Genomic DNA, 26,442 nt, shown 5'->3' on the forward strand with positions numbered 1-26,442 from the left:
AATTTTGTTTAGCTTTAATTAGTTTCAGTCTAAGCTTAAGTGTTTTTTTATAATGATATTTGTTAGGTGAATGATTCAAAATCATAAGAATAAATATTGTAAAATAAAACCTTTTTGAAAAATGTATTCAGAGGACATCATCGCTATCATCTACCACTACCATCTACCCATCCTCAAATTCAAATACAATAGCCCACAAGATAGCAGTCCAAAGTACGCATGCACAGTATTATCGGTTCACCGGTTCTCAAATCCAATCTCTGTGCACTGTTCTAGTAACTGAATAACTCAGGAAAATGGTTTATTTCGGGTCAGAATGGGGTATTATGCATGTTAAAAAGTTGCTTGTGGATAAGTGTTTACTGGAGACAAGAATCATTTCAAATGATTCAGTTTGATTTGGTGAACTGGTTCAACCAATTTGCTTGATTCACAATCGGGATCATTAACAAAGTAATAAGCCCCATTATTGGGCACAATTAATACTTTTAAGTGTATGCTTGGGTCGTATTTAATGTTGTAACCATGTGGCTGTCATGTCCAATTATGGTTTTTGTCATGGGAGCAACAGCAAGGTCTGACTGTAGGAGGACTACAGTCGTACGGGTCAAACACCTTGCAAAAAGCTGGCAGCGTGAAGTAAATTTACTTCTAAAAAGCTTATATATTTAATATATTTACAAGGACGAAAACGAAGGACATTTTTGCTATGGTTTTAGTTTGTTTAAATTAGTTTTGTATGTACACAATACAGTTTCAGTTAGTTCTAGATTTATTTCAGTTAACGAAAATGTTTAAAACCACTGAACATAATATACATTGTAAAAGCGCTACAGAAATGAAGATATGAAGATGAATTTAATTTAAAAAAAAAAAAGCTAATTATTTAAAATAAAACTTGCTTTAAACTTTCAAAAGAGTAACTTAAATATTATTTATTTTTTAAAAGTAATTTGTTTCTTTAACCGTTATATTATTAAAGTAATATTATTACGTAACTTGCGTTACTTGTAATGCCTTACCCCCAACACTGATAATGGTTTGTTCTGTAGACAGTCGAAAAAAATACTGCTTGACGGGGCTAATAATATTGACATATTAATTAATTAGTCAATTATTGACTAATTAATATTTTTAAAGAAATTAAAAACTACTTTTATTCTAGCCAAGATAAAACAAAAAAAACTTTCTCCAGTAGAAAAAAATTTTTTAGGAAATACTGTGAACAATTTCTTGCTCTGTCACATCACCACATCTAAACATCATTTAGAAAATAATCAACAAATCAACAACAAAAAAAAGGGCTAATAATTTTGACTTTAACTGTATGTACTTCCTCTTTAAATCCAGTCACTGCTGGACATGTTTAAAAACAAAACACACAATAAAAAATTATCATAAAAATGCTCTTTAATCAACTTTCTTTGCTTCAACTTAGTGAGTAGTTTTTTTGCAGACAGAAACTAAATACATCCCCCTCTATTGTGGTGATAATTTAGCGATGATACTAAGCGCTAATTAGCATACCGCTGTGCCTGTGGTAAAATGCTTGACTAGAACCAGGTCTGCAATTTGGTTTCATGTTGCGTCTTTAAATGCTAAACACTGACCTTGGTTTTGAGAACTCGAAAGAGAAAGCGTTCGGCATTATCTGAGGTTCACTGATAAAGATTAAAAAAACAACAAGACATTTACTGTAGCACAACAAAAATGAGCAAAGAATGGAGAAAAACGAGAAAGTCAAGGCTGGACAGCTGGATGGATGAATTGGCGGATAATAAAGGGATGTAAGTGCACTGGAAAAAGCTTGTCTTGATGGGAGAATTCGATATGAGAGTCCTTGGGTAAAAGAAAAGAGATTTATTTATTATGGGGAAGCAGGGAGATGGAAAAACAGGGCTAAAGAGTGGAGTGCAGCCTGACGAAAACGGAAAGAGAGAGGCGGGGAGGAATAAAGTGGCGGTCCTTGAAGGAAGAAACGGATACTTGTGGAGGAAGGGGTGATGAGGAATGGTTAAGAACAGAGAGATGGTAAAGAGAAAGCTTCCAGCGACGACACAGGAATATTGTGCCCTTGAGAGATGAAGGAAACGAGGGATATGGAATGAAAAATGAAGGGGGAGAATAAAAAAACCTGAGAGTGAAAGTTCCTGAGGAAGAAAAGGAACAATAATGAACAAAAACAACAACAGTGTGGTATTATTTTTTATTTTCTTTCTCAGGGAGGAGGGGGTCGACTGTGGTGGGGACCTAAATCATTAACTAACTAACAGTAGGGATGCCACTAATTGAACAGTGTTTTGCAGGGGTGCAAGAGATTGCTCAGCGGTTTCAAAAGCGAAGTGTTTAGCAAGACAAAATGCAACCGTTTTTTAAAAAAAAAACTGTTCACATGGAGTTTTACTGCCAGGCAGACTAAGAAAAATTCACTGAAAAACTGAAACACTGAAAAATTCAGGAGTCTCTGTTGTGGTTGCATTTTTTCTAGTGGTTTTGGTGATGCTAGTCTCATTGATGGGATTGTGAGTGTAGAAACCTATAGGGCTCTATTTTGACGGTCCATGCGCAAAGTGCAAAGCGCAGGGCGCAAACGCATTCAGGGCGTGTCAGAATCCACTTTTGCTAGTATAAGGACAGAAAAGTCTGCTTTGCGCCGTGGCACATGGTCTAAAAGGGTTGAGTTTATTTTCTTAATGAGTAATATGTCTGTTTTGAGAATAAACCAATCAGAGTCTCATCTCTGAATCAATCTTTGTTTATGATACTTTGTTCCACTGACTTGTTTGACCTTTGTTGCCTGCTGAAATTATTTTTGTTCTTTAAATATGGTTGCATGTTTTGTAAATAGTTTGTAAATAGTGTATATACACACACAAACACACACAAACATATATATATATATATATATATATATATATATATATAGGGATGGTAAGGAGTTTGACACCATTTTCTTTGTAAAACCTTTTGACCTCTGTTTTTGTGTTAGGTAGTTAGGGTAGTGAATTGTACTTTCTTTTCTTTTCTTTTTGATCAGGTAAGTTAGAGATTTAACATAAATGAATTGTTGTTTGTTATTTTGGCCTTGTCAGCTCCCAACTCAAACCCCAATAAATCTTTGACTTCATTTTCATTGTTTTGTTTTTCATGTTGTGTACCATCCCTAGACGGTGCGTAACAAAAGAAAGAAGGAAAGACGTATTAATAAAGTCATCTGGAATGACAAATAAAGAGTTCTTGCAGGAGTCCCAGAGTTCATCAAGATCCTTTGAATTGCCTCCTCCATCTTACTTCAGACATGCTCAATAATGTTCATGTCTGATGACTGGGCTGGCCAATCCTGAAGCACCTGGACCTTCTTTGCTTTCAGGAACTTTGATACCTCATGCTGTTGATGTTGCCATCCACTCTGCAGATCTCTCGCACGCCCCCATGCTAAATGTAACCCCAAACCATGATTTTTCCTTCACCAAACTTGACTTATTTCTGTGAGAATCTTGGGTCCATGTGGGTTCCAATAGGTCTTCTGCAGTATTTGTGATGATTGGGATGCAGTTCAACAGATAAATCTTCTGCCACTTTTCCAAATGATCAACTAGAAGTCAAGTTATTACTTGATGCTCTTACAACTAGGATGGACGACAAGACTATTTGTCAGGTAGTGTAAGTTTTGCTATGAATAAGAATTCACTAACGAGGCTTGAGTTTTGTTTTGAGTCACTTTTATGCTTTTCTAAGGTCAGAAAGTCTCCTTTTGGGGCCCTGGAATAGTTCCTTAAACCGTCAGGCCTTGGGAGAAAAACAGCAAAATCATTTAATAATTTGATTTTAATTTAAATTCATATAAACTTTAGTGTTTTACTGTTTAATTAGAGGTATTTAATGCAAATCATTCTGTTCAAAGACAAAAATCCTCTTTTATTTTAAGCCAGATTTAGGTTTTTTTTATTAAAAAAAATGCATTAAATAAATTTAATATTACCCTCAAATAGCATTTACAAATGCATTTACATTTTATTAGAAACCAGCTATTTTAATTCAGGGGAAGCTTTGCAGCTTGTCAAACAAAGTAGTTTCCCCAACACTAGGGCTGATCAATAGCCGTTTATTCTGCTTAAAAACCCAAGTGTACCCCAGGTATCTCTCAATCTCCTTAATTACAGCCTAATTGATTACCGAGCGCGAGCTTTGTAAACTGCTTCAAAGGGTGTCATCAAATGCTGGTGCGAAGGAAGAGCTGAAGTGCGAGTCCGCGGAGAGAAACATAGGCGGTAAGTGTGCACACTTTACAAACACAACACGCCAACATGTGTCAAGCGTACGCTGGTTTAGCAGCTGTAATGGTATAGTGGCGCAGAATAATTAGACACCGGAGGAACTGATTAGTATGTGTTGGCGTATTTCAAAAGGGCTTTGGTGAGACCTGCCTACACTGAGGTTAATAGAATGGCATTAGCGCTCGTATTGCCGTCGCCATTATTTTTAGCATTAGCGTGAATAGCGTTAATATCTGTAATTGGACAAAATCGGCTGCTAAAGAAGCAGTGAGGAAATCCTGCTTGGTCCTCCTGTAATGTGCTTTTTCTCATTCAAATGTTTCTCAAATGATGTTTAAGAGAGCAAGGAATTTTTCATAGTATTTCCAATAATATTTTTTCTTCTGGAGAACGTCTTATTTGTTTTATTTCGGCAAGATTAAAAGCAGTTTCTGTTTTGTTTTTTTTTTAATCATGTTAAGGTCAATATTATTAGCCCCCTTAAGCAATATTTTTTGATAGTCCACAGAACAAACCATCGTTATACAATAACTTTCCCAATTATCATTGCTTGCCTAATTAACCTATAAGCCTTTAATTGGCCTAGTTTGAATAAAATCAGGAAGGTGGGGGAGTCCAGGGCTGTTTAGGTAGGAGTGTCGGGGGTTTTGCATAAAAATGGAAGTTTTCGTTTGGGCACGCACTGATTTTCACAGATGTTTTGATTAACACAGATGTTTTGAGATGGATTATTGGTGATTGGGTGTCAGCCTGATTGCGTAGCTTTACTTGGACATAGGAATATTAAGACCTGTTTATAATGATTTAAGACCTACAGCACTGTATTTCAGTGTATTTAAGACTTTTTAAGGTCTAAAATGCTGTTTTTGAAATGTATGACTGTTACAACCTTTTTAAGAGTATTTTAAGACTTACGCAGGGCTAAACACAAATGATTTTTTTTCGAATGGCCCGGATTCTTTTGTAAATAGTTTTTGTATTAATGGAAGATCATGTAAACAGATGTGTTGCTTTATAGTTTTCTTTCCCCTTTACAGAATTTGCTGTAAAAATGTCTAAAAGCTGTTTGGATTGTCTTTTTTTTTTTGCAATTAAGAACTTAAATTTTAAATAAAAAGGTTTTGAGATGGATTATTGGTGATTGGGTGTCAGCCTGATTGAGTAGCTTTACTTGGACACAGGAATATTAAGACCTGTTTATAATGATTTAAGACCTACAACACTGTATTTCAGTGTATTTAAGACTTTTTAAGGCCTAAAATGTTGTTTTTGAAATTTAAAACATTTTAAGATTTTTTTGAATGGTGCGGTTACTTCTGTAAATAGTTATTTGTATTAATGAAAGATCATGGAAAGGGAAAGGGAAAATGTTTTATAAGTTGGTGATTGTTTGTACTGTGTTGATGGATGAGATGTCTGTCTGTTTTTATGTTCTGCAGAGCAGGAACCTGCAGAAAAGCAGCATTCATGCTGAGTCAGGCCCGATTATCTTTTAATTTATCCTGTTTAAAAATTATAAATAAATAAATAAAAGGATGTTTTGCTTTAGTTTCTCTCCATGATTAGGGAATTTAACTTGGAGAATTTGCTGTAAAATGTCTAACAGCTGTTGGGATTGTCTCTTTTGCAAAAAAGAATTTAAATATTAAATAATAAGGTTTTGAGATGGATTATTGGTGATTGGATGTCAGCCAGATTGAGTAGCTTTACTTAGACACAGGAAAATTAAGACCTGTTTATAATGATTTAAAATCCACCGCACTGTATTTCAATGTATTTAAGGCCTTAAATTATGTTTTTGAAATTAAAGACATTTTAAAACTTTTTACGACCCTTTTAAGACTTACACAGGGCTAAACACAAAGGATTTTTTTTCGGATGGCTCAGTTCTGTAAATAGTTTTTGTATTAATGGAAGATCATGTAAAGAGACGAGTTGCTTTTGTTTTCTTTTCCTGATTAGGGAATTTAATTCGGAGAATTTGCTGCAAAAATGTCTAACAGCTGTTGTGATTGTACCTCTTTGTAATAAAGAACTTAAATTTTAAATAAAAAGGTTTTAAGATGGATTATTGGTGATTGGGTGTCAGCCTGATTGGGTAGCTTTACTTGGACACAAGAATATTAAGACCTGTTTAAAATGATTTAAGACCTACAGCACTGTATTTCAGTGTATTTAAGACTTTTTAAGGCCTAAATTGTTGTTTTTGAAATTTAATACATTTTAAGACTTTTACAACCCTTTTGAGACTATTTTAAGACTTACACAGGGCAAAACACAAAAGATTTTTTTCAAATTGCCTGGATTTCTTTTGTAAATAGCTTAAGTATTATTGAAAGATCATATAAATGGATGTGTTGCTTTAATTTCTCTCCCTAATTATGGAATTAAACTTGGAGAATCTGCTGTAAAAATGTCTAACAGCTGTTGTGATTGAATCTCTTTGCAATAAAGAACTTAAATATTACAAAACATTTTTTTTGAGATGTCAGCCTAATTGGGTAGCTTTACTTGAACATAGGAAAATTAAGACCTGTTTATAATGATTTAAGACCTACAGCACTGTATTTCAGGCCTGAAATGTTGTTTTTGAAATTTAAGACATTTTAAGACTTTTTAAGACCCCCCTGATTCCATAAAGATGAGATATGCCAAGTGTGATTTCCTGATGATTTAAACAGACATAAAAGACACATAAAAATCTACCAGAGCCATTCTGTAAAAACCCCAAGTGTTTCATTGAGGTCAGTGTGACAGGAAAGCGTCTCTGTTTTTACATAATGTGCCCACAGAGCCTAATTTTGGCAGTGTGTGTGTGTGTGCAGACATGCATACCCTGTTGATGAGTTCCCCCACCATGCCAGTCCATGACCCATTAGGTTCTGGAGCTCCATAAAGACCGTCATCCACCAGCTTGATTCGGAAGGAAAACTTGAGTATGTCTGCCAGCTCTCGCAGCATATCCACACAGAAGCCCTCGTACTGATCGCTACCCTGAAAGTCCTGGTAGTTCTCCTTGCGCATCACGTATGGATTCTCCTATAAAAGCGGATGAAGGTAACATTTAATGCTCTAATATTCCACTCTCCATTTCCATACAGCGAAGCGCCATAAACTCAAATGAAAGTCAATAGCCATACAGTGGAAGTGGCATTTTGATTGGTGTTAAGCCATGAAACGGCAGTAAAAACCCAGTGAAACTGTGCTCCCTTGGCCTTGACATGTGAAAGTTCTTTTCCTGGGTTTGAATGCATTATATCTCCTACAGAACGACGTCTCGTCTGGATAGCAAACCTATTTTTTTTATGTAGCAAAGCACATGATGCAAATTAGATAATTAATACTAGATAATTCAATATAAAGGCTTTAAATGTTTATTTGTTTAAAAGGGATCCTATTATGCCCCTTTTTACAAGATGTAAAATAAGTCTCTGATGTCTCTACAGTGTGTAAGTGAAGTTTTAGCTCAAAGTACCCGACAAATAATGTTTTATAACTCTATGAAACTGACCGTTTTATGATTTGATCCAAATTGGGCCATTTTGGTGACTGCCGCTTTAAATTCAAATGAGGGCGGGGCTACAAATGCCTGTGTGTCAGCATAGTGGCAGATTCAAAACTCTAATGCCAGACGGCTGCTTCTCACTCAGGGCTGTTTATGTTAATGAGGGAGAGATTATCACCAATGGGCGGGGCTTTCCCTCTCTAATGACAAGGGGAGAATGTCAATCAAAGTGTTTCTGTTGACTGTTTTTACGATGTGTGATTATAAATAAATATAACTTAATACATTTTTACCATTTAAAGCTGGTTATATTCACAGACCGTTGCACAAAACTGTGTTTAAACCCCTTATGAAAGTGATTTTTGCATAATAGGACCCAGATAACGCATGTTTTTGTAATCATCTATCCATTATTAATGTCTTTACTTTTTCCTCTAGTAGTTATTGCATTGTTTATGCTACAATTTTCATTTATTAGCTTAGCTTTAGGTTTGTTGTTCACAATATTATTAGTTGATGACAAATTCAATAACTGTATGATGCGATTTTTTTTAATTCATCCGTCCATGCCTGTGTAAACAGCGCTTTTTTTAATACATTGGTAAAGTCATTCCGGAAATTTTCCGGATATTTACTGGTATCATTGAGTGAAACGGGCTATTGATAGTATAGAAGTATGCGATTTTAAACGCAGCCATCAGTTACAGGTTTTCAGCATTTTTCAAAATATCTTCTTTTGTGTTCAACACAAGAAAACAAACTCAAACTGGTTTAAAACAAGCGGCGAGTGGGCAAATGATGTCAGAATGTACAGTTTTGGGTGAACTAACCCTTTAAGAGCCAGGATTTGTTTAGTTAGGAGCTGTTTTTTGAATCTCTTAACATCTGTATGCCAAAAACTCCATTTTCGTTTTATTTACCAAATGGTTTTATTCACTTTTATATGGCTTAGCGTTTGTTTTGTTTCTTCCTTCAAAAAAAAAATGTAAAGGCATCTTTTATTTTGTTGCAAATCATGCCTCCTGCTTCATTGGAAGTATCCTGACAACAGTAAAAGGGTTTAAAAACAGAAATACCTGTACAGACTTCCTCAGGTACATTTCTTATGTTCTGAGGAATTGCTTTAATATGCTTGTCACTTGAAAGTGACATTGTTCGGCAGGGGAATGAATAACGATGCAGTGGATATAGAGTCAATCAATGAAGGCACTATAGACATTATACACTCTGCATTCATAAAGAGACATTATTTTAAAGTGATATAGGACATTCGCTGAGACATAAACGCAGTGCAGTTGTCATATTTTCCATCTGGAATTGATTGGATGGTGCGAAATGGATGGCGTTCTTCACCAGAATGGAAACAGACCGAGAGATTGTAGAGAAAACCGATGCTTGAAAACAGTGTTAACATCAGCTTGGTTTTATCATGTAATAACTTCAGGCTGAAAAACATATGTGCTGGTAAAATTCTCACAGTGGCACCAGGAAAGTGCTTAAAGTAGATTAAAAATAAATTTCACTTTGATGTCGACTATTAATGCATTCAACAAGGGCAAATTGGTCTGCTTGAATTGGTATGCCTACTTTGTAATAACATAAATGAGTCGAGTCTGAATTTGTTCTGAGATTTTCATTACTAAACAATGTTATTATATGATAAGTAATACAATTTTCCTCTGTGCACCAAGACTGTGCTTATTTAATCCAAAATACAATAAAAATGGTAATGCTGTGAAATACAATTTTAGTATAAAATACCTTTTTTTCTACGTGAATATATTTTTACATTTTAAAATGCAACTTGAGTGACTCTTTATTCATCAGAAATCATTCTAACACACTGCTTAGATGCTCCAGAAACATCTATTATATTACTATCATCAGTTGAAGCTAAGCTAAGCTAAGTTTAATGTGCTCCCGGCAATACGAGAGATCCTGTTTTGTTTGTTTGTTTGTTTAATTGCCAGGTTTGCTGGTTGATTCTTTTCCCGAATTTTCAATGGCAATCTTAAGCCAATTGTAGGCTAATTGTTTGTTTTGGTTCAATTTCCCCAACCATTGAAGAGCCCAGGGGATCAGAGAGAGACTCCAGCTTAGCCCCACCATAATCCCATACCGGAGATCATTTAAATCAGTGGTCTCAAACTAAATTCCTCGAGGGCTGCAACTCTACACAGTTTAAATCCAACCACCTCCAACTCACACATGCTTAACAGTCTCTAGTAATCTTGGACGCCTTGATTAGTTGGATCGGCTGTGTTTGATTACAGGGTTGGAGCAAAACTGTGCAGAGCTGCAGCCCTCCAGGAATCGAGTTCGAGTCCTATGATCTAAATGGATTTAAAGCAGGGGTCTCAAACTCAATTTACCTGGGGGCCGCAGGAGGCAAAGTCTGGGTGAGGCTGGGCCGCATAAGGGATTTCACAAAAAAAGTCCTCAAATGTCATTATTAACAGTTTTAATTATTTCTTCTGAACATGAAGTGTCCTGAACATTAATAGAACATTGAGTGAAGATTATGAACAGTTCTTCTGAACATGGCATCTTTTGCCTACTCCTTACTGCCAGAGACTTGACAGCGCTTCTTCTCACAAATCTGAACCACATTTGGCTTCAGAGCGGAAGCAGTTGAGACCCTCAGTATGGCTTGAAGATGATCATCATTAAGTCTAGACCTGTACTTTGACTTATTGAAGTCCAAGGGAAAAAAGTGTGGGAACTCACTCAAAACTTCCATTCCCTCACCTAAAAAAAGGCGTATATATGTATAAATAAAACACCCCCACCCCACTCCAGTCACATCAGTCTGTACCAGTCTGTATCTACCTATGATATATATAAGATGCAGGGCAGGCACGTGCACACATAGGGCTCAACCTGTGCAGAGCACATGCCCTTTTTAGTCTTGCATAGAAAGTGCCCTTCCAAAATGATCAAAAGTGCCCCCGCGACGCGACACACCCTCAGTCCCGCCCTTCAGTAGGCACGCGATAACACCGCTCTTGAGTACGCGCGCGACAACACAGCTGATGAGAACGCGCGCGACAACACAGCGGGCGGGGAATGCCAGTGACCGCTGTGTACGGATAGAATCAGCGGAGCGGGGAGAGAGAGCGCTCCCCGCTCCGCTGATTCTGTCAGTGTACAGCGGTTGGCGCGGGCCACAAAATATTGCACTGAGGGCCGCAAATGGCCCGCGGGCCGCGAGTTTGAGACCCCTGATTTAAAGCATCCATAAAGTTGCTTGTGTGGGAAGAACTTACTAGTATTGTGGTGACGGTGAGCGTCTTGTTGGCTAACGTCTCAGACGTGTTGATGTCTAATGATGTGGAGTTCATCGCCAACGTGTTATTGGAGTACCAGACACCAATCTGCACATGTGAAATAAAAACAACATGAGATTTGATGCTTCAGTGCTTTAGTTTAAAGACATAGTTCAACCAAAACTGAAAAATCTGTCATCATTTATATACTCTTTCATTGTTCCAAATCTAACTCTGCTGAAAAATCCAGCTTAAACCAGCCTAGGCTGGTTGGCTGGTTTTAGCTGGTTGACCAGCCTGGTTTTAGAGGGGTTTTGGCCACTTCCAGGCTGGTTTCCAGCCATTTCCAGCATGGTCTTAGCTGGTCAGACTGGAAAATGACCAGCCAAATCCAGCTAAAACCAGCTTGACCAGCCTGGTTTAAGCTGGATATAGCTGGTTTTGGCTGGACTCCCAGCTTGGCTAGGCTGATCAAGCTGGTTTTAGCTGGTCATCTCCCAGCCTGACCAGCTAAGACCAGGCTGGAAATGGCTGGAAACCAGCCTGGAATTGGCCAAAACCCCTCTAAAACCAGGCTGGTCGACCAGCTAAAACTAGCCAACCAGCCTAGGCTGGTTTAAGCTGGATTTTTCAGCAGGGAAATGAGCTTCTTTCTTCTGTTGAACGCAAAAGAAGATGTTTTGATGAAAGCGGGAAACCTGTGACCACTGACTTCCATAGTGTCTGTTTTTTCTACTATGAAAGTCAATGGTTACTGGGTTTCAGCTTTATAAAAACATCTTCTTTTGCATTCAACAAAAAAAAGAAACTTAAAGTAAAGGGCGAGTAAATCGTGAGTAAATTTTCAACTTTTGGTCAACTATTCCTTTAAATACTAAGACAAAGCAGTTATAACCACACTGAAAAAAACATTGGATCAACATACCTAAAAGAGTTAGCCCTAGATTGCCCCTCTTTTAATTTGACCCGAACCTTTTTAATTATTGTAGTGTTTTCGTGCAGCGTGTTGTAACTGACTAAACACCAAGTTAAACCATAGCCGATGAAGACAGAGTCGAAGAAAGGTTGATCGTTTACTGTCACTCTTCTTATTAAAATTGCACTTAAAATGACCATACCATGACAGACTACAGTTCTCCTTGCAGTAGGGATTACAGTATTAAGCAAACTTATAAAAGATTGTGTTTTTAACAAAATAATCACTGACATCATTTCTTCAACATGTCTAATGTACAAAACATGCTTATGGCATTGCCTCTATGGCGAATTTAAGTGGATGCTTTAGATTGCCCGAGAGAGCACATGTCTGACATGGCTTTCACACAGAGCCAGGAACACTAACAGGAAGTGACTAAACAGGAAGTAGCTTATAACATAAAAGTATTCCTTTTTACAAATGAAATAGATTAATTAATCAGAAATTATGATTTTTACATATATTTATATATATATATATATATATATATATATATATATAGAGAGAGAGAGAGAGAGAGAGAGAGAGAGAGAGAGAGAGAGAGAGAAACTTGTTTATTCCTGCCTGTTTCCTCTCTCGAGCTCAAACTTAAATATATAAATACATATATATATATATATATATATATATATATATATATATATATGTATTTATATATATTTAAGTTTGATCTCGAGAGAGGAAACAGGCAGGAATAAACGAGTTGAGCGAATAAGACGAGGGGATGAAGGGAAGATAAAAGAGCATGAAGCGAGGGATCAATACTATAATCAATAAGAGAGGAGTGAAGTGGTGATTACTCCAGCTACCACCCATTCATTAGACCTCACAACCTCTGCCGTGATTCTGGATACAATCCGGAGTAAGTGTTCATGAGAGTGTGTGTGCGTGTGTACTGGTTTTGGTGGCTTACAAGGACAGTGTTTTGTAAAAGGACATGGGTGTGACCTTGTTTTACTCTATTAAAGTCGGCTTTAAATCAAAATTTACAGTGTTTATTTTGCTAGCTCACATTTTTATACCTAAGGTGAATAATTAATCCGTGCAAGTTACCAAAATGTTAGGTTTGGTAATCTTCAATCAAATTCTCACCATGTTTTGAGTCGCGGTTCTTCTGTTGATGTCAATCTAAGGGGTTTCATAGCAACTGCAGATTAAAAACCTCTCTTACCATTAGTTTGCTATGAGCGAATGATGCACAAAAGAAATCCCTGCCCCCTACTCAATATTCCTTTTCAGTCAGAAGTGCATTAACATAATGAAACAAAGTCTAAGGTGTTATTAACTGCACTGGCTTAATGAGTTGAGTTGTTTTCTGATATCTACATACTGTTGTAGGCATATGGCTTAGGTAAGTTCAAAACAATCATTTTTATTTGCTCATTTATTACTCTATAAAACATCACCAGAATCATTCATTCATTCATTTTCTTGTCGGCTTAGTCCCTTTATTAATCTGGGGTCGCCACAGCAGAATGAATCGCCAACTTATCCAGCAGGTTTTGACACAGCGGATGCCCTTCCAGCCGCATCCCATCTCTGGGCAAATCACCAGCATCAGAAGGTCCATAATGGCCCATTTCCACTGAGTGGTACGTACAGGTCAGTACGTTTCCCCATTTATAAGGTATGACTTTCCACTGCCAAAAGGGTACCAATGGTGGTCATGGTGGTCATTCTCACTCAAAGAAATGTCAAGTAAAGCTGCACGGGTCGATTACATTTCATATGAGAAGCACTTCTCACAAAACAGATTCTTTATACACATAAATACTTGTGTATCAGGCTTGCACGCTCGGACTTGCATGCTCAGGCAACCGTGCATCCTCTGCAAGTGACGTCATTTACATTTATCACCTGTGTCCGCTTGCATGAAAGTCCTTCGGTAATTTAACTTAAGGGTGTCCCTGAAAAATCTCGAAGGTAATGGATTTCATTAAGATCGTTGCAACAAACTTCGTGTCTGTCACCCTTACTCAAGTGCCTTTTTTTTCTCTAAGCGTTTCACTGTGGTTTCTGGCATCATACGGTGACGAGCACTACAGTTGCTATAGTTACCTAAACAGATCGTAACGAACCACGAATGCTTGCCTTACAACAGCTCTGCACTAATGTTACACATCATCTGTGCCGCTTTCTTTCCGTTAAGTGAGGACCTATAAAACTGGGCTGGGATCATGTAGAGACTGTAGAAGCTGCGCTGCAACTGTGTTTTCATATGGATGCACTCCTGCGCAGACGTGCTAACTTATCAAGAATAGTTATAAAGAATAGTTCCCCAAGTCGTTCAAGAATCATTGCTGTAAGTCCATAATGTGTATCTGTTAGTTGTATAACTGCAACTAATGGAAATGTCTGTCATGTTGTACAATGTAAGTAGGTGTAACCCCGCCGGTCCTACGCCACCCAACCCGCTCCGAGCCTCCATTACACTCACCCACCTAAACCTCACTCCCATCCGGGTCATGGCACCAATGTAACCCCCCCGGTGCTATGTCACCCAACCTGCTCCGAGCTGGTATCGAACCGGGGACCTTCCGCATGGAAGTCGGTTGCTCAAACAAGGAGGCTAAAGACCACGGCCTCTAGCGTCTGTCGCTAGAGCACCTTTAGAGTACAGAGGAGTGAGGTTTACCTGCACAGCACATACTAGCGGGCCTCCATTACACTCACCCCCCTAAACCTCACTCCCATCCGGGTCACGGCACCAATGTAACCCCACCAGTGCTATGCCACCCAACCTGCTCCGAGCTGGTATCGAACCGGCGACCTTCCGCATAGAAGTCGGTTGCTCAAACAAGGAGGCTAAAGACCACGGCCTCTAGCATCTGTCGCTAGAGCACCTTTAGAGGTCAGAGGAGTGAGGTTTACCTGCACAGCACATACTAGCTGGTCTCCATTACACTCACCCCCCTAAACCTCACTCCCATCCGGGTCACGGCACCAATGTAACCCCGCCGGTGCTGTGCCACCCAACCCGCTCCGAGCTGGTATCGAATCGGCGTCATTCCGCATGGGAGTCGGTTGCCCTAACAAGGAGGCTAAAGACCACAGCCTCTAGCATCTGTCGCTAGAGCACCTTTAGAGGTCAGAGGAGTGAGGTTTACCAGCACAGCACTTACTAGCTGGCCTTCATTACACTGGCTACTTAGAATTATTTGACAACGTCGTCACTGGCAACACAAACGAACTGGATCTTGCTTTTGGTTTATTTGTCTTGATTTCAAGTGATGTGACAGGTGCAGGTGTCGATTGTAAATGACGTCACTTGCATAGGAAGCGTGGGTGCCGGAGCGTGCAAGCCTGAGAGTGCGAGCCTGAAGATGCAAGTTCAACTCTGCAGCCAGACTCTTCTCGATTTCCTGGTGGTTTACAAGAACATGCCTGATGTGTTAGCAATTCAAAATGCTTACATAACACATACAGGTTTCTTGTGAGGGTTGGCTTTAGGAGTAGGGACATATAATTAGTAGTTTTCACAATATGAAAAAACATTGCGCCTATTGAGAGTCCCTGTAAACCTCAAATATTAACTAGTGTGTGTATGTTACCTCTTTGTGACCCCCCTTGAACTTCTCAAGAATACGCAGTGTGTAATTGGTTCTCTGGCCTTTGCTGTTAAACTCCACACGGCCTGTTAGGCCATCATACTCTACCTAAAATGAAAGAGAGAGAGAGAGAGAGAGAAGGGGAATTTAAACCAAGGGTAACAAACAAGAATGACAAATAGCATTAATTTTGACCTACAATATGATGGTGGAAATTATAGAGCGGGCAGAGGAAAAGAGAGAGAGACAGCCAGAGGACAAGTGGGAATAAACTTTGGAATGATTAAGAAAGTTAAGGTGAAGTGTCATTTCCGCTCTAGCAAATGCAATTGGGAAAATAATGAGCGTTTCTCATTATTATTGGCAAGTGAGGTAAACACTTGGAGTTATGGAGACAAACCGAGAGTGGCGGGCGAGAGGAGGTGATGGCGCCAAATGGAGTGGTGAAATGATGGAGTAATGGAGAAACTGCAAAACAGATGGAGGGACACAATGAATGAAACATTGCACTTCTGCGTCTAGACAACACAAACACACACTCGCTAGGATCACACAGTTTATAATAGCGGCATTAACGTGATCAAATAGATGCAGACCGTCAGACAGGTTGCAATAAACAACGCACATCTGGTGTTAAGGGCACTGTTGTAATTGCTCTGAAACTAAATGTCAGATGTAAAGTTATTGTGGCTGAGTGTAATCATTATAGAGGACGTAAAAGTCATTCTGTGTTGGTCACCATCAGGGCTATTGATGAAGGGGATGAACAGCAATGTTGTCCTGGGCTCTCTGACAAGGGCGGCTCATTAAGCACTTCAGTTACTTGTGATTATAATAATAAAAAACATCTATTTGAAAATTGACATTAAGCTGTGTGTGTATAAATTCGAAGACTTTTTGGGGTTGCAGACTTTGCATAAGTAAAACTGCTTCTTGATTTAAACTATATAGGTACTGTATGTAATATATACCTGCATGATGTGACGTGTCTGCATGATGTTAAATTTATAAACGAGACTTCATATACATAGAAATGCATTTTAGATGCAATTACGTGTCTGTTTTAATGTTTTTTAAAAATAGTGAACAAAGCATGTCAAAATATAGGTGAAATAATGGGGGGAATAATTGTCTTTCTTAATATATATATATATATATATATATATATATATATATATATATATATATATATATATATATATATATATATATATATATATATATATATATATATATATATATATATATATATATATATATAAATATGATAATAATAATAATAATTATTATTATTATTATATATTTTTTAACTAATTATGTCATTTTAATAAAATAATAACAATAATAATAATAATAATAAATAATAATAATAAAAACAACGACAACAAAAACACATGTATTTATTTATATATTTATTTTATAAAAATAATCATGTCATTTTAACAACATAAATTAATAATAATAATAATAAAACAATAACAATAATAATTACATATTTATTTATTTTATTAAAATAAATTGTCATTTTAATAAAATAAATAATAATAATAATAATAATAATAATATACTACTACTACTACTACTACTAATAATAATAATAATAACAACAACAACAACAACAACAACAACAACAATATTAATATATTTAATGTATTAAAATAATCATGTCATTTAATAACATAAATTATATTATTAATAATTAAAACAATAACAATAATTTATTTATTTTATTTAAATAATGTCATTTTAATAAAATAAATTAATATTATTAATTCATAATATTATCAATAATAATAATAATAATAATAATAATAATATATTAATAATATTAACAACAATATTAATATATTTAATTTATTAAAATAATCATGTCATTTTAATAAAATAAAGAATAATAATAATAATAATAATAATAATATTTCTTTCTTTATTTATTTATTTTATTAAAATGAAATAATTATTCTAACCTGTTTTGTGAAATGAATATAAAAAGACTAAGCAATCATGCTAAAATTATTTTTTTTAATTTTTTTATTTCATTCTTGAAATTATATTAAAAAAAACTTGATAAAGTGTGTAAAACCAAAGTATAAAGATTTAAAAAGACTTAATAAATTACTATTTTGGGGCTAATTATTATTTTATTTTAATTAAAGGTGTCATCAAATGATTATTGTTCAAAATATGCCTGACAAGACACTTTGATAGGTATATATAAATCATTACTATGTTAAATAACATGTGAGTTGCTGTCTTTTGTAAATCATGGTAAAAGTATAATAGTCTTTTATTTTGAGCTCACAAATGTTTAACATAATAAATTATTAAAGCGGCTTTCTACATTTTTCTTGCAATAAATACGTATTTTATATATTAAACTAAATGCAAATGTATACTCTTGGTTCATTTCCTGCCGTTATCGCTGTTTAATGCATAGTTTCACAGTGTTGAACTGTGCTAAATGCTTCCTGATGGTGTTAAATGATGCGCAGCGATACTCAATCCACAATAATGCAGTGGCTGAGTTTTAAATTTATTGCAGGCTAAATTGAAAAGCAACTGTCATAAACTCTCAGCATCTTGTTTATCGACCCCAAGTGGCCGTTGCAAAGAACACAAAGGCATTTCTTTTCTATGGAATATCATGCATTGATAAGTTGTGCACAAAGTTATTTAGAGAAAGTAAACAGGGTCAATTGAAATTTCATGTTGGTGAATTTAACAGCGTCTATAAAAGCCATATGTGCGGTAAAAACATAATAAAATGCTTCTGCAGCCCATCAGAAATGAAACAGACATCAACAGCTATGTTTTCATCTAAATATATGAATTAGAATTATGCGCAAAATTAGAAAATTGCATGAAACATTTGCGAATAAAGCTATGTTACACTGAAAAAAGTGTTGCATGCAGAACTGTTGCAAACAATTTATTTGTGCTGAATTTAAACAAACAAATTAAATTTAATAATGTTCAACTTAATTTGTTTGTTTAAATTCAGCACAAATAAATCGTTTACAACCACTTAACGTAAATAAATAGAGTAAATCCAAGGAATGATCTTTGAATACATTTTTTCAGTGTAGTCAAAAGAGAACAAAATTGTTGCTTCCTGATAAACTATAGCACCACATATCAAATCAAAATATATATTTTTTGCAGCAGTAGAAGCCACTATGGGCCTTTTTTCTTGCATATAATGATGCTAAAACACTTTGATGGCAGACTTTTGCTAAGGGATTTTACACTTAACAAAAAGCTGGGTTCACACAATCTATTAGTGTTGGGACAACTTTTTAGTTTTTACTAATTTACTGTATTTTCCGCACTATAAGGCGCACCTAAAAGCCTTAAATTTTGTCATAAAACGGCCGTGCGTCTAATAATCCGGTGCGCTTTATGTGTGCACGGAGTTCAAAAATCTGTAAAAATGTTGTGTGATTTCGGAAAGCGCTCCGCTTGATTGGCTGTCGGAGCATTTTCCGCCGACACAGAGACGTAAAACGTACACTCCGTATGCAGCAGCAATAAATCAATCAAAACCACATATGTTTGTCTAATGATCCCCGAACATGGCACCAGTGAAGAGACATGCTTACGAGGCACAATTCAAACTACAAGCTACTAGTTACACGGTTGTAAATGGGAATAGAGCAGCTGCGAAACAATTCCATATAAATGAATCTATGGTTCGGAAGTGGAGGAAACAAGAAAATGTACTGCGCCAAGTTAAGAAGACGAAACAGAGTTTCAGCGGGAACAAAGCAAGGTGGCCACAGTTAGAAGACCAACTTGAATGAATTCGGAGCTTGAGGTCATTCCGGGAGGACTAACAAAACAACTCCAACCGCTGGATATTGATGAAAACAGGGCGTTTAAAGTGAAGTTGCGAGCTGCGTGGGAGCAATGGATGACAGACGGCGAACACACTTTTACTAAGATTGGTAGGCATGCCGGGCGAGTTACGCCACCATATGTGAATGGATTGTGGATGCCTGGGTTAAGGTGTCTGCTTTAACTGTTGTCCGAGCTTTCGCAAAAGTCGGCATCATTGCTAAACAGTCACCCGGCAATAAGACTGACTCCGACAATGATGAGAGAGAACCCGGCGTGTTTGATGTCGAAACTGCCCAGCTGTTCAATTCAGACACAGAAGATGAGGACTTTGATGGATTTGTGGGAGAACACTGATTAAAAAAATAATAATAATGTGAGTGTATTGTTAAATAGTAAAATAAAGTACAACTAAACTATGTTAACTGTTTTGCTTCCATTACCTTTTTTTTGCAGACAGTGTATTTTAGCGTGCACCTTATAATACGGTGCGCCTTATAGTGCGGAAAATACGGTAAGTGGATTAAACATAATTCTTGAGTTGTTTTTGGGGGGCAAATTAATTATTTTGTGTTGTTTCAGCTCATTTTAAAGGTGCAGTATGTAAGTTTGACACCCAGTGGCTGAACTGGGTATTGCACAGCTGGTTTAAAATACACGCAAGCGCAGGTTGCCAGATTGAACTCCAACAGTGTGCCTTACTGTTGAGCCTAAAGGCTGTGTTCTAACCAAAAGCAACGGCACGTGATATTTCCCAGTATAATTTAGCAAATTGTAATCTGGCTTGTTTTGTTGTTGTTGATTCTGGCTTGTTGATTTTCCCATGTTGTCACAGAAGGAAGCAGTGTGTTTGAGGTTTTCCTTAAAAACTATTCTACAGTTGTGCCACCAATTAACTTAAATGTTGTCAATTAGCCAATCAGAAACTTCCAAATTGACACCATCATATGAGCTTTTTCAGAGGCAGAATAATCTCATTGTATGTAAACTTGACTTTCAAGAAAACTTATAAAAATTTCTCCAAAAATATCTCTCTTGTATTATTTTGCTATTGAGCATAACAGAAACAAATTCGATAATCCTAATTTACCTAAAAGAAAAAAATGTTTGTCACATTTAAGGTGAAGTTCGGTTCGGTTACGATTATCATGCCATCGATTCGGTTCAATTCGATATCTCGGTGCATCACGGTGCATTGACGATGCTTTCTATATACAGTGTTATATTTTGGGGGGAGGCTATAACATGCTGTCTGTATAAACACACAGACACACAGCACCACACTGTCTCTCATTCAAACACATTCACAAACATAGACAGCATCAAACAAACAAACACACACACGCACACACACACACACACACACACACACAAACAAACACACTTAAGCCCTTGCAACAGGGAGAGCTCGCGCTGAGCGGAGCAGAAAAACGAAAAAAAAAAAATAAAAAAAAAAAATAAGCACTTTTCCGACGGTCCCTTACTGAGAGCTCCTCTCAGCGCGAGCTCTGCCGGCTAAAGTAAACGCAGACTGCGAGGGCTTAAACGGAGCAGTGCTGGTAATGTCGAGCGAAAAAAAGAAAGACAGCTGTGAAACATTACCAGCTTTGTCTTTCTGTAGGAAACACACTTTAGATCTTTTTAGGGTAAGAGTTTTTTGAGTTATTGCCGTGACCGTCTATAACTGAATGTGTGTCAGGAAAATCGAAAACAAAACCAACTGAAGCGCGCTCATTTCTGGCGCCCCACTGGATATACAGCGCCCTCACGACAGAACGCATAGGAGATAAATGATGTCACTACATAATAACCGGTTATGATTATTACTGAATCGATACCGAATTGTCCGCGTCTGCATCGCGGTGCACCGGAGAAACAATTAATTTTGACACCCCTAGGATATACTTTTAAAAAAAACCTCTGTTAAACATCATTTGGGAAATATTTATATTTAAAAATAAATTCACAGGAGGACGAATAATTTTGACTTCAACTGATAATCGTTTTGAATAATCGTGATTACAATTATGACCAAAATAATCGTGATTATGATTTTTCCCATAATCCATTAGCCCTAACAATTACACTCTATTAAAGTTACAAATGGTCAAATTGTTTGCGTCTGAATACTTCGAACTCTGTCAGGACCTAAAAACATGCGCAAATTAAAAAGCGTCCATCAATTTTGGTTAAAATATCCAATTCTTATGTGTTCTGAACTCTTTCTCTTGGTAAACTATAGTCTATCATTGCATATCCTGCGATGTGACTGTTGTGGATGTGCACATTGTGATATCAATGCTGTAACGATACATTGTGCAGCCCTAATAGCTAGTGTGACATACAGCAAACACCACCATCTGCGAAGCCATCAAACGCAGCCGTCAGAAACTGGCTGCCAACAGAGTAGCCATGGTGACACATACCATGCGCAGGTAGTTCATGAGACTGGTGCCGTGCTGCCAGATGAGCGAAGATGTGCAGCTCAGAGGCTTCACTCCGATCTCCTGACTGCGGTTCAGCTCTCGCACCGCTCCAACCACCACATGCACTGCGTCGAACATCAGCGCCGATGACAACTGTAGGTGGAACGAAACGAGACGCAAGATAAGCCGAGGCCAAGACAGAAAAGAAGGTGAAGATCGAGGAAGGAAAAGAGAATAAAGGGATGTAGGATTGAGAAAGACATCGGATGGGGTCGCTAGGGGGACAAGGAGACTTGACGTCTGTTAGGGCCCTAAAGCTACTGTCTTCCTCCTGAACGTCTAACAGAGGTTCCTAAATTACATTGTGTGGCGCGTATGCTTTTTGGACACATCAGAAAAATCCTCCAGGCAGGAATAACACCTCATTATTCTACCGGTTTAGTCGTTTCTATGGTTTGCAGTTGGCAGTTTTTCTCCATCTAAGCAAATTTCAGCAATATCGGTTTTAAACTGTGCAGTGGAATGTCAATCAAATTACTGAAATTATGGAGAATTTAAATCTCTCTTACCCTAGGATGCACCTCGATGTCAAAATGACGTCAAAAACATGTCAAACATCCAAACTGATTTGAATGATCTGATTTGATTGGCATAGATAGATAACTACATACATATTAGCATGTTTCTAGTATGGATCAGCATGTTTCTTGCTAGGCACGATAGGGTGTGCTGAGTGGTTGCTGAGGTGTTGCTAGGTGGTTGCTAGGGTGTGCTGAGTGGTTGCTAGGGTTTTCTGACTGGTTGTCAAGGCATTGCTAGATGGTTGCTAAAGTGTTCTGAGTGGTTGCTAGGCAGTTGCTAAGGCAATGCTATGTGGTTGTTAGGGTGTTGTTAAGTGTTTGCTAGGGTGTTCTGAGTAGTTGCTAAGGCTTTACTAGGGTGTTTTATGTGGCTGCTCAGATGTTACTAGGATGTTCTGAGTGGTTGCTTAGGCATTGCTAGGTGGTTGCTAGGTTGTTCTGAGTGGTTGCTAAGGCATTGCTAGGCAGTTGCTAAGATGTTCTGAGTAGTTGCCAGATGGTTGCTAAAGAGTTTCTTAGTGGTTACTAAGGTGTTGCTCGGTGGTTATTAAGGTTTTCCAGGTAGTTGTTAAGGTGTTAGGTGGTTGTTAGGGTATTCTGAGTGGCTGCTAAGGTGCTACTATGTGGTTGCTAGAGTGTTCTAAAAAGCTGCTAAGTAATTGCTGGGGTGTTTTAGGTGCTTGCTAAGACATTGCTAGGCAGTTGCTAAGGTGTTCTAAGGGGTTGCTAGGTGGTTTCTAAGGTGTTGTTAGGCAGTTGCTAAGGTGTTGAGTGGTTGCTAGGTGGTTGCTAAGGTGTTGTTAGGCGGTAGGTAAGTTTCTATAGTTTACAGTTGGCAGTTTTTCCCCATCTAAGCAAATTTCAGCAATATCGGTTTTAAACTGTGCAGTGGAATGTCAATCAAATTACTGAAATTATGGAGAATTTAAATCTTTCTTAACCTAGAATGCACCTTAATGTCAAAACAATGTCAAAAACAACTTAAAAATATCAACAAGACTTTCCTGCAACTGATATTTGATGTATTTTATGATGCTAATGTTCAATGTTAATTTGACGTTGTATAGATATCAGGTTTGCATGTATTGAAGGGAAACTAAATCCAGAGCAAATTTGGAATCAAAGCCTTCATTTTATTTAAATGAAAAATTACTGTAATCTTACCGCTGGACCAGGGTAAGGGCTAAGGTCGCAACCTTCTCTCCATGACAGGTTTAGACTTCTGATGAACTCAAGATAGAAAGGATGACTGTTGTTCAACATGGAGAAGCCAACAATATTTGATTGATCGTTTACCACATCGTCCAGCCTCAACAGAGGGAAATCCTAAGAGAGACAGTGAGAGATAGAGAGTTAAAAATCTTTCAAAACAGTATAAGCTACATTGTACATCTTTTATTTGATATCAGTAAACACTTTAACCACATAAAGTAACATCTACAAAACGCAACATCTTGGTATTTAGTTTATTAAACACTTTAAGTCCTTATTCAATTTAAGTATCTCTTTGATCGGCCCACGTGAAGTATTTATTTAATTTAAATTCAACCACAAACAGAGTCTTGCAATGCACAGGTCTAATATTGCGAGTCAACAAGAGGGGACTTTCACATACTCTTTGGCGCTAAGTTTATTTTTTTAAATGGAGACGTGCGGGTTGAGTGCACAAATAGGAAATGATGCACATGCTATATGTCATGCTCACATTTTCCAGGCACCGCGAGTTGAAAAAGTTGAAATATTTCAGACTGCCGCGAGTGAACCACGAGTCATGTGTAAGGAACCAACCAGGCAGCTTCACATGTTTTAGGGAAATACACAGTAATACAGGTAGACTAAACAGCTTAAAACAGTGGTTCTTAAACTTTTTTCACCAAGTACCACCACAGAAAAAAAATAGTCTCTCCAAGTACCACCGTAATCACCAGTATTGACATAAAGTAGCGTAGTTGGCCAAATTAAGCAGCTACAGCACTGCACAGTTTGAAAAGGAGGCAGAGTCATATTCATTCAACGAAATTATACTCCATACAAAATATGACCGAGAGTAGCAAGAAAATACAGTCATTTTTCTAAATAAAAGTTTTTCAAAATAAATGATCGTTTAGATTCAGATCATAAATAAAACAGAAATAATTAATGATTTTTAGTTCAACCCGGTACCAATTGATCTATAGACTGGTGCCGGTCTGTGGCCCGAGGGTTTGAGAACACTGCTCTAGCAAGTATCTGCTCTGCAAGCACCACGCACCTAGTTTTGCGCCAATTCAATTGATTTTTAGCAGCTGATGACGCAATGCACTAAAGCAAACATTTTACGCACAGCGCTTTGACCGTAGGCTTTAGAGAACAGCCAAAAGCTGATCACATTGGTGTTATTGTACGCATCAAATTCATTACTCAGTGAGTCCTCCGCGTACCACTAGAAGCCCACGTACCACTAGTGGTACACGTACCACAGTTTGAGAACCACTGCCTTAGATAAACAATTTAAGCAATGGAGATACAGATCCTCCCTCAGTGATGATCATTACATTACATATCCACCTCACATTCAACCTGACTTCAGTGCACTTGTTAACAAATGAATAATCGAACAAAAGACCAAATGACGAACATCCGACTGACTGAACGAGCAATTGAACGAATGACTAAACATCTGACCGACCAACTGAACAAGCGATCGAACAAACGACTGACCAACTGACTGAACTGAACGAGTGATCGAACGAACGAACAAACGAACAACCAACCAAATGAGCAAACGAACAAACGAACGACTGACTGACTGACCAACCAAACAAATGACCGACCGACTGAACTGAACGAGTGATCGAACAAACGAACGACCAACCAAATGAGCGAACGAACAAACGAACGACTGACTGACTGACCAACCAAACAAACAACCGACCGGACGACAGAATGAACGAACAATAACTAAGGTGAAGCAATCAAACAAACAACCTTGTGGCATTTATATGAAGCTGATATTGTGATGCTCGAATATTTTGGTCAAGAGTTCACATTTATATATTGCTTGATAATATTAGCAGGTTTGGCATGCTGTCCTGGGAAGGAACCCTGAGCGTGGAGATAATTAAGCCCAGGGCTCCCGCCTGGTCGATGAGCATGTAAGGAGAGTACGAGATCAGGTAGTTCTCGAGAGCTCCCCCTGGTAAAAGAGGAAAGGGGGAGATGGGGTGGATGGGGGGTTTCTTCGGAAAACAAAGCATGTAGTTTTAGCCGGGCTACTTATAGTGAGTTTAAATTAATCTGATTGGCTAACTAATGATTGTAGATGAGAGACCAGCTGTGATCAATCATATCACATGCTCCTCTCGAAATGAGTTTGTGAAACTTCACTTTGTGTAGAATTGATTCTTTTTATAACTTTTTTATTTATTGAATAGTTCACAAAATGTTTTTTTTTTTAAACAAAATAACTGTATTGGTCTGGCCCTCTTCAACTGCCCAAGTCTCTAATGTGGCCCCTTGGAAAAATTAATTGCCCACCCCTGTTCTATAAGTAGGAAGTGTATCAATTGCACCGTCACTAACAATAGATAAACTGCACTATTCTGATGATGTGCAGGCACGTTTTCGGTTGGTTAAAAGAGGCGTAAAGTTCAGCTCTCCAACAGTCCGGTGTCGTGAGTGTTTAATAGTGCAGTCATACAGAACATAAGCAATGTTTTCCTCACAGCATTATAAACTGTTATTTCTGTCCAACAGATAGTATTGGGAGGCAGCCCAGGTTTGCCACAGTTAATAGCCTATTCCTACGGTGAGCTGAGAGGAGTTTGCCAGAATTTTCTCTAGCACTTTGTCATTGTCACTGTATCATAAATATTTAAATTTGACAAGTGTAATAGTTATTGTATACAAGTTATTCATAGTACTGTATATAATGTATATATTTTTATTAATTGAATTGATGGCCAGATTTTGGTGAACAAAATAATTTAAAATGAACAATTTATGGTTTAGGCTAAATCTGAAGAGGAAGAAGTGAGGACCCATAAAAGT

The 26,442-nt window shown here is 37.5% G+C and overlaps 1 protein-coding gene across 6 annotated transcripts in view; it reads right to left on the bottom strand.

The window, feature by feature from the left end:
* Nucleotides 1-26,442, bottom strand: part of si:ch211-264f5.8 — a 198,348-nt gene that overhangs the window by 36,617 nt on the left and 135,289 nt on the right. For 4 of the 6 annotated variants that reach the window (XM_087295325.1, XM_087295323.1, XM_087295324.1 and 1 more), the window contains exons 10-14: nt 23,578-23,739; nt 21,833-21,985; nt 15,576-15,680; nt 11,049-11,156; nt 7,113-7,316 (exon numbers count right to left, since the gene is read on the bottom strand). In XM_087295325.1, coding sequence (XP_087151451.1) covers nt 7,113-7,316; nt 11,049-11,156; nt 15,576-15,680; nt 21,833-21,985; nt 23,578-23,739 — 732 coding nt within the window. Of the gene's footprint in view, nt 1-7,112; nt 7,317-11,048; nt 11,157-15,575; nt 15,681-15,972; nt 16,041-21,832; nt 21,986-23,577; nt 23,740-26,442 lie in introns of all 6 variants that reach the window. The other 2 variants (XM_087295327.1, XM_087295326.1) reach the window with 1 other exon arrangement.

The sequence above is a fragment of the Danio rerio genome, chromosome 19 (assembly GCF_052040795.2).
Source record: "Danio rerio strain M-AB ecotype USA chromosome 19, GRCz13ab, whole genome shotgun sequence".
Taxonomy (NCBI): Eukaryota; Metazoa; Chordata; class Actinopteri; order Cypriniformes; family Danionidae; genus Danio; species Danio rerio.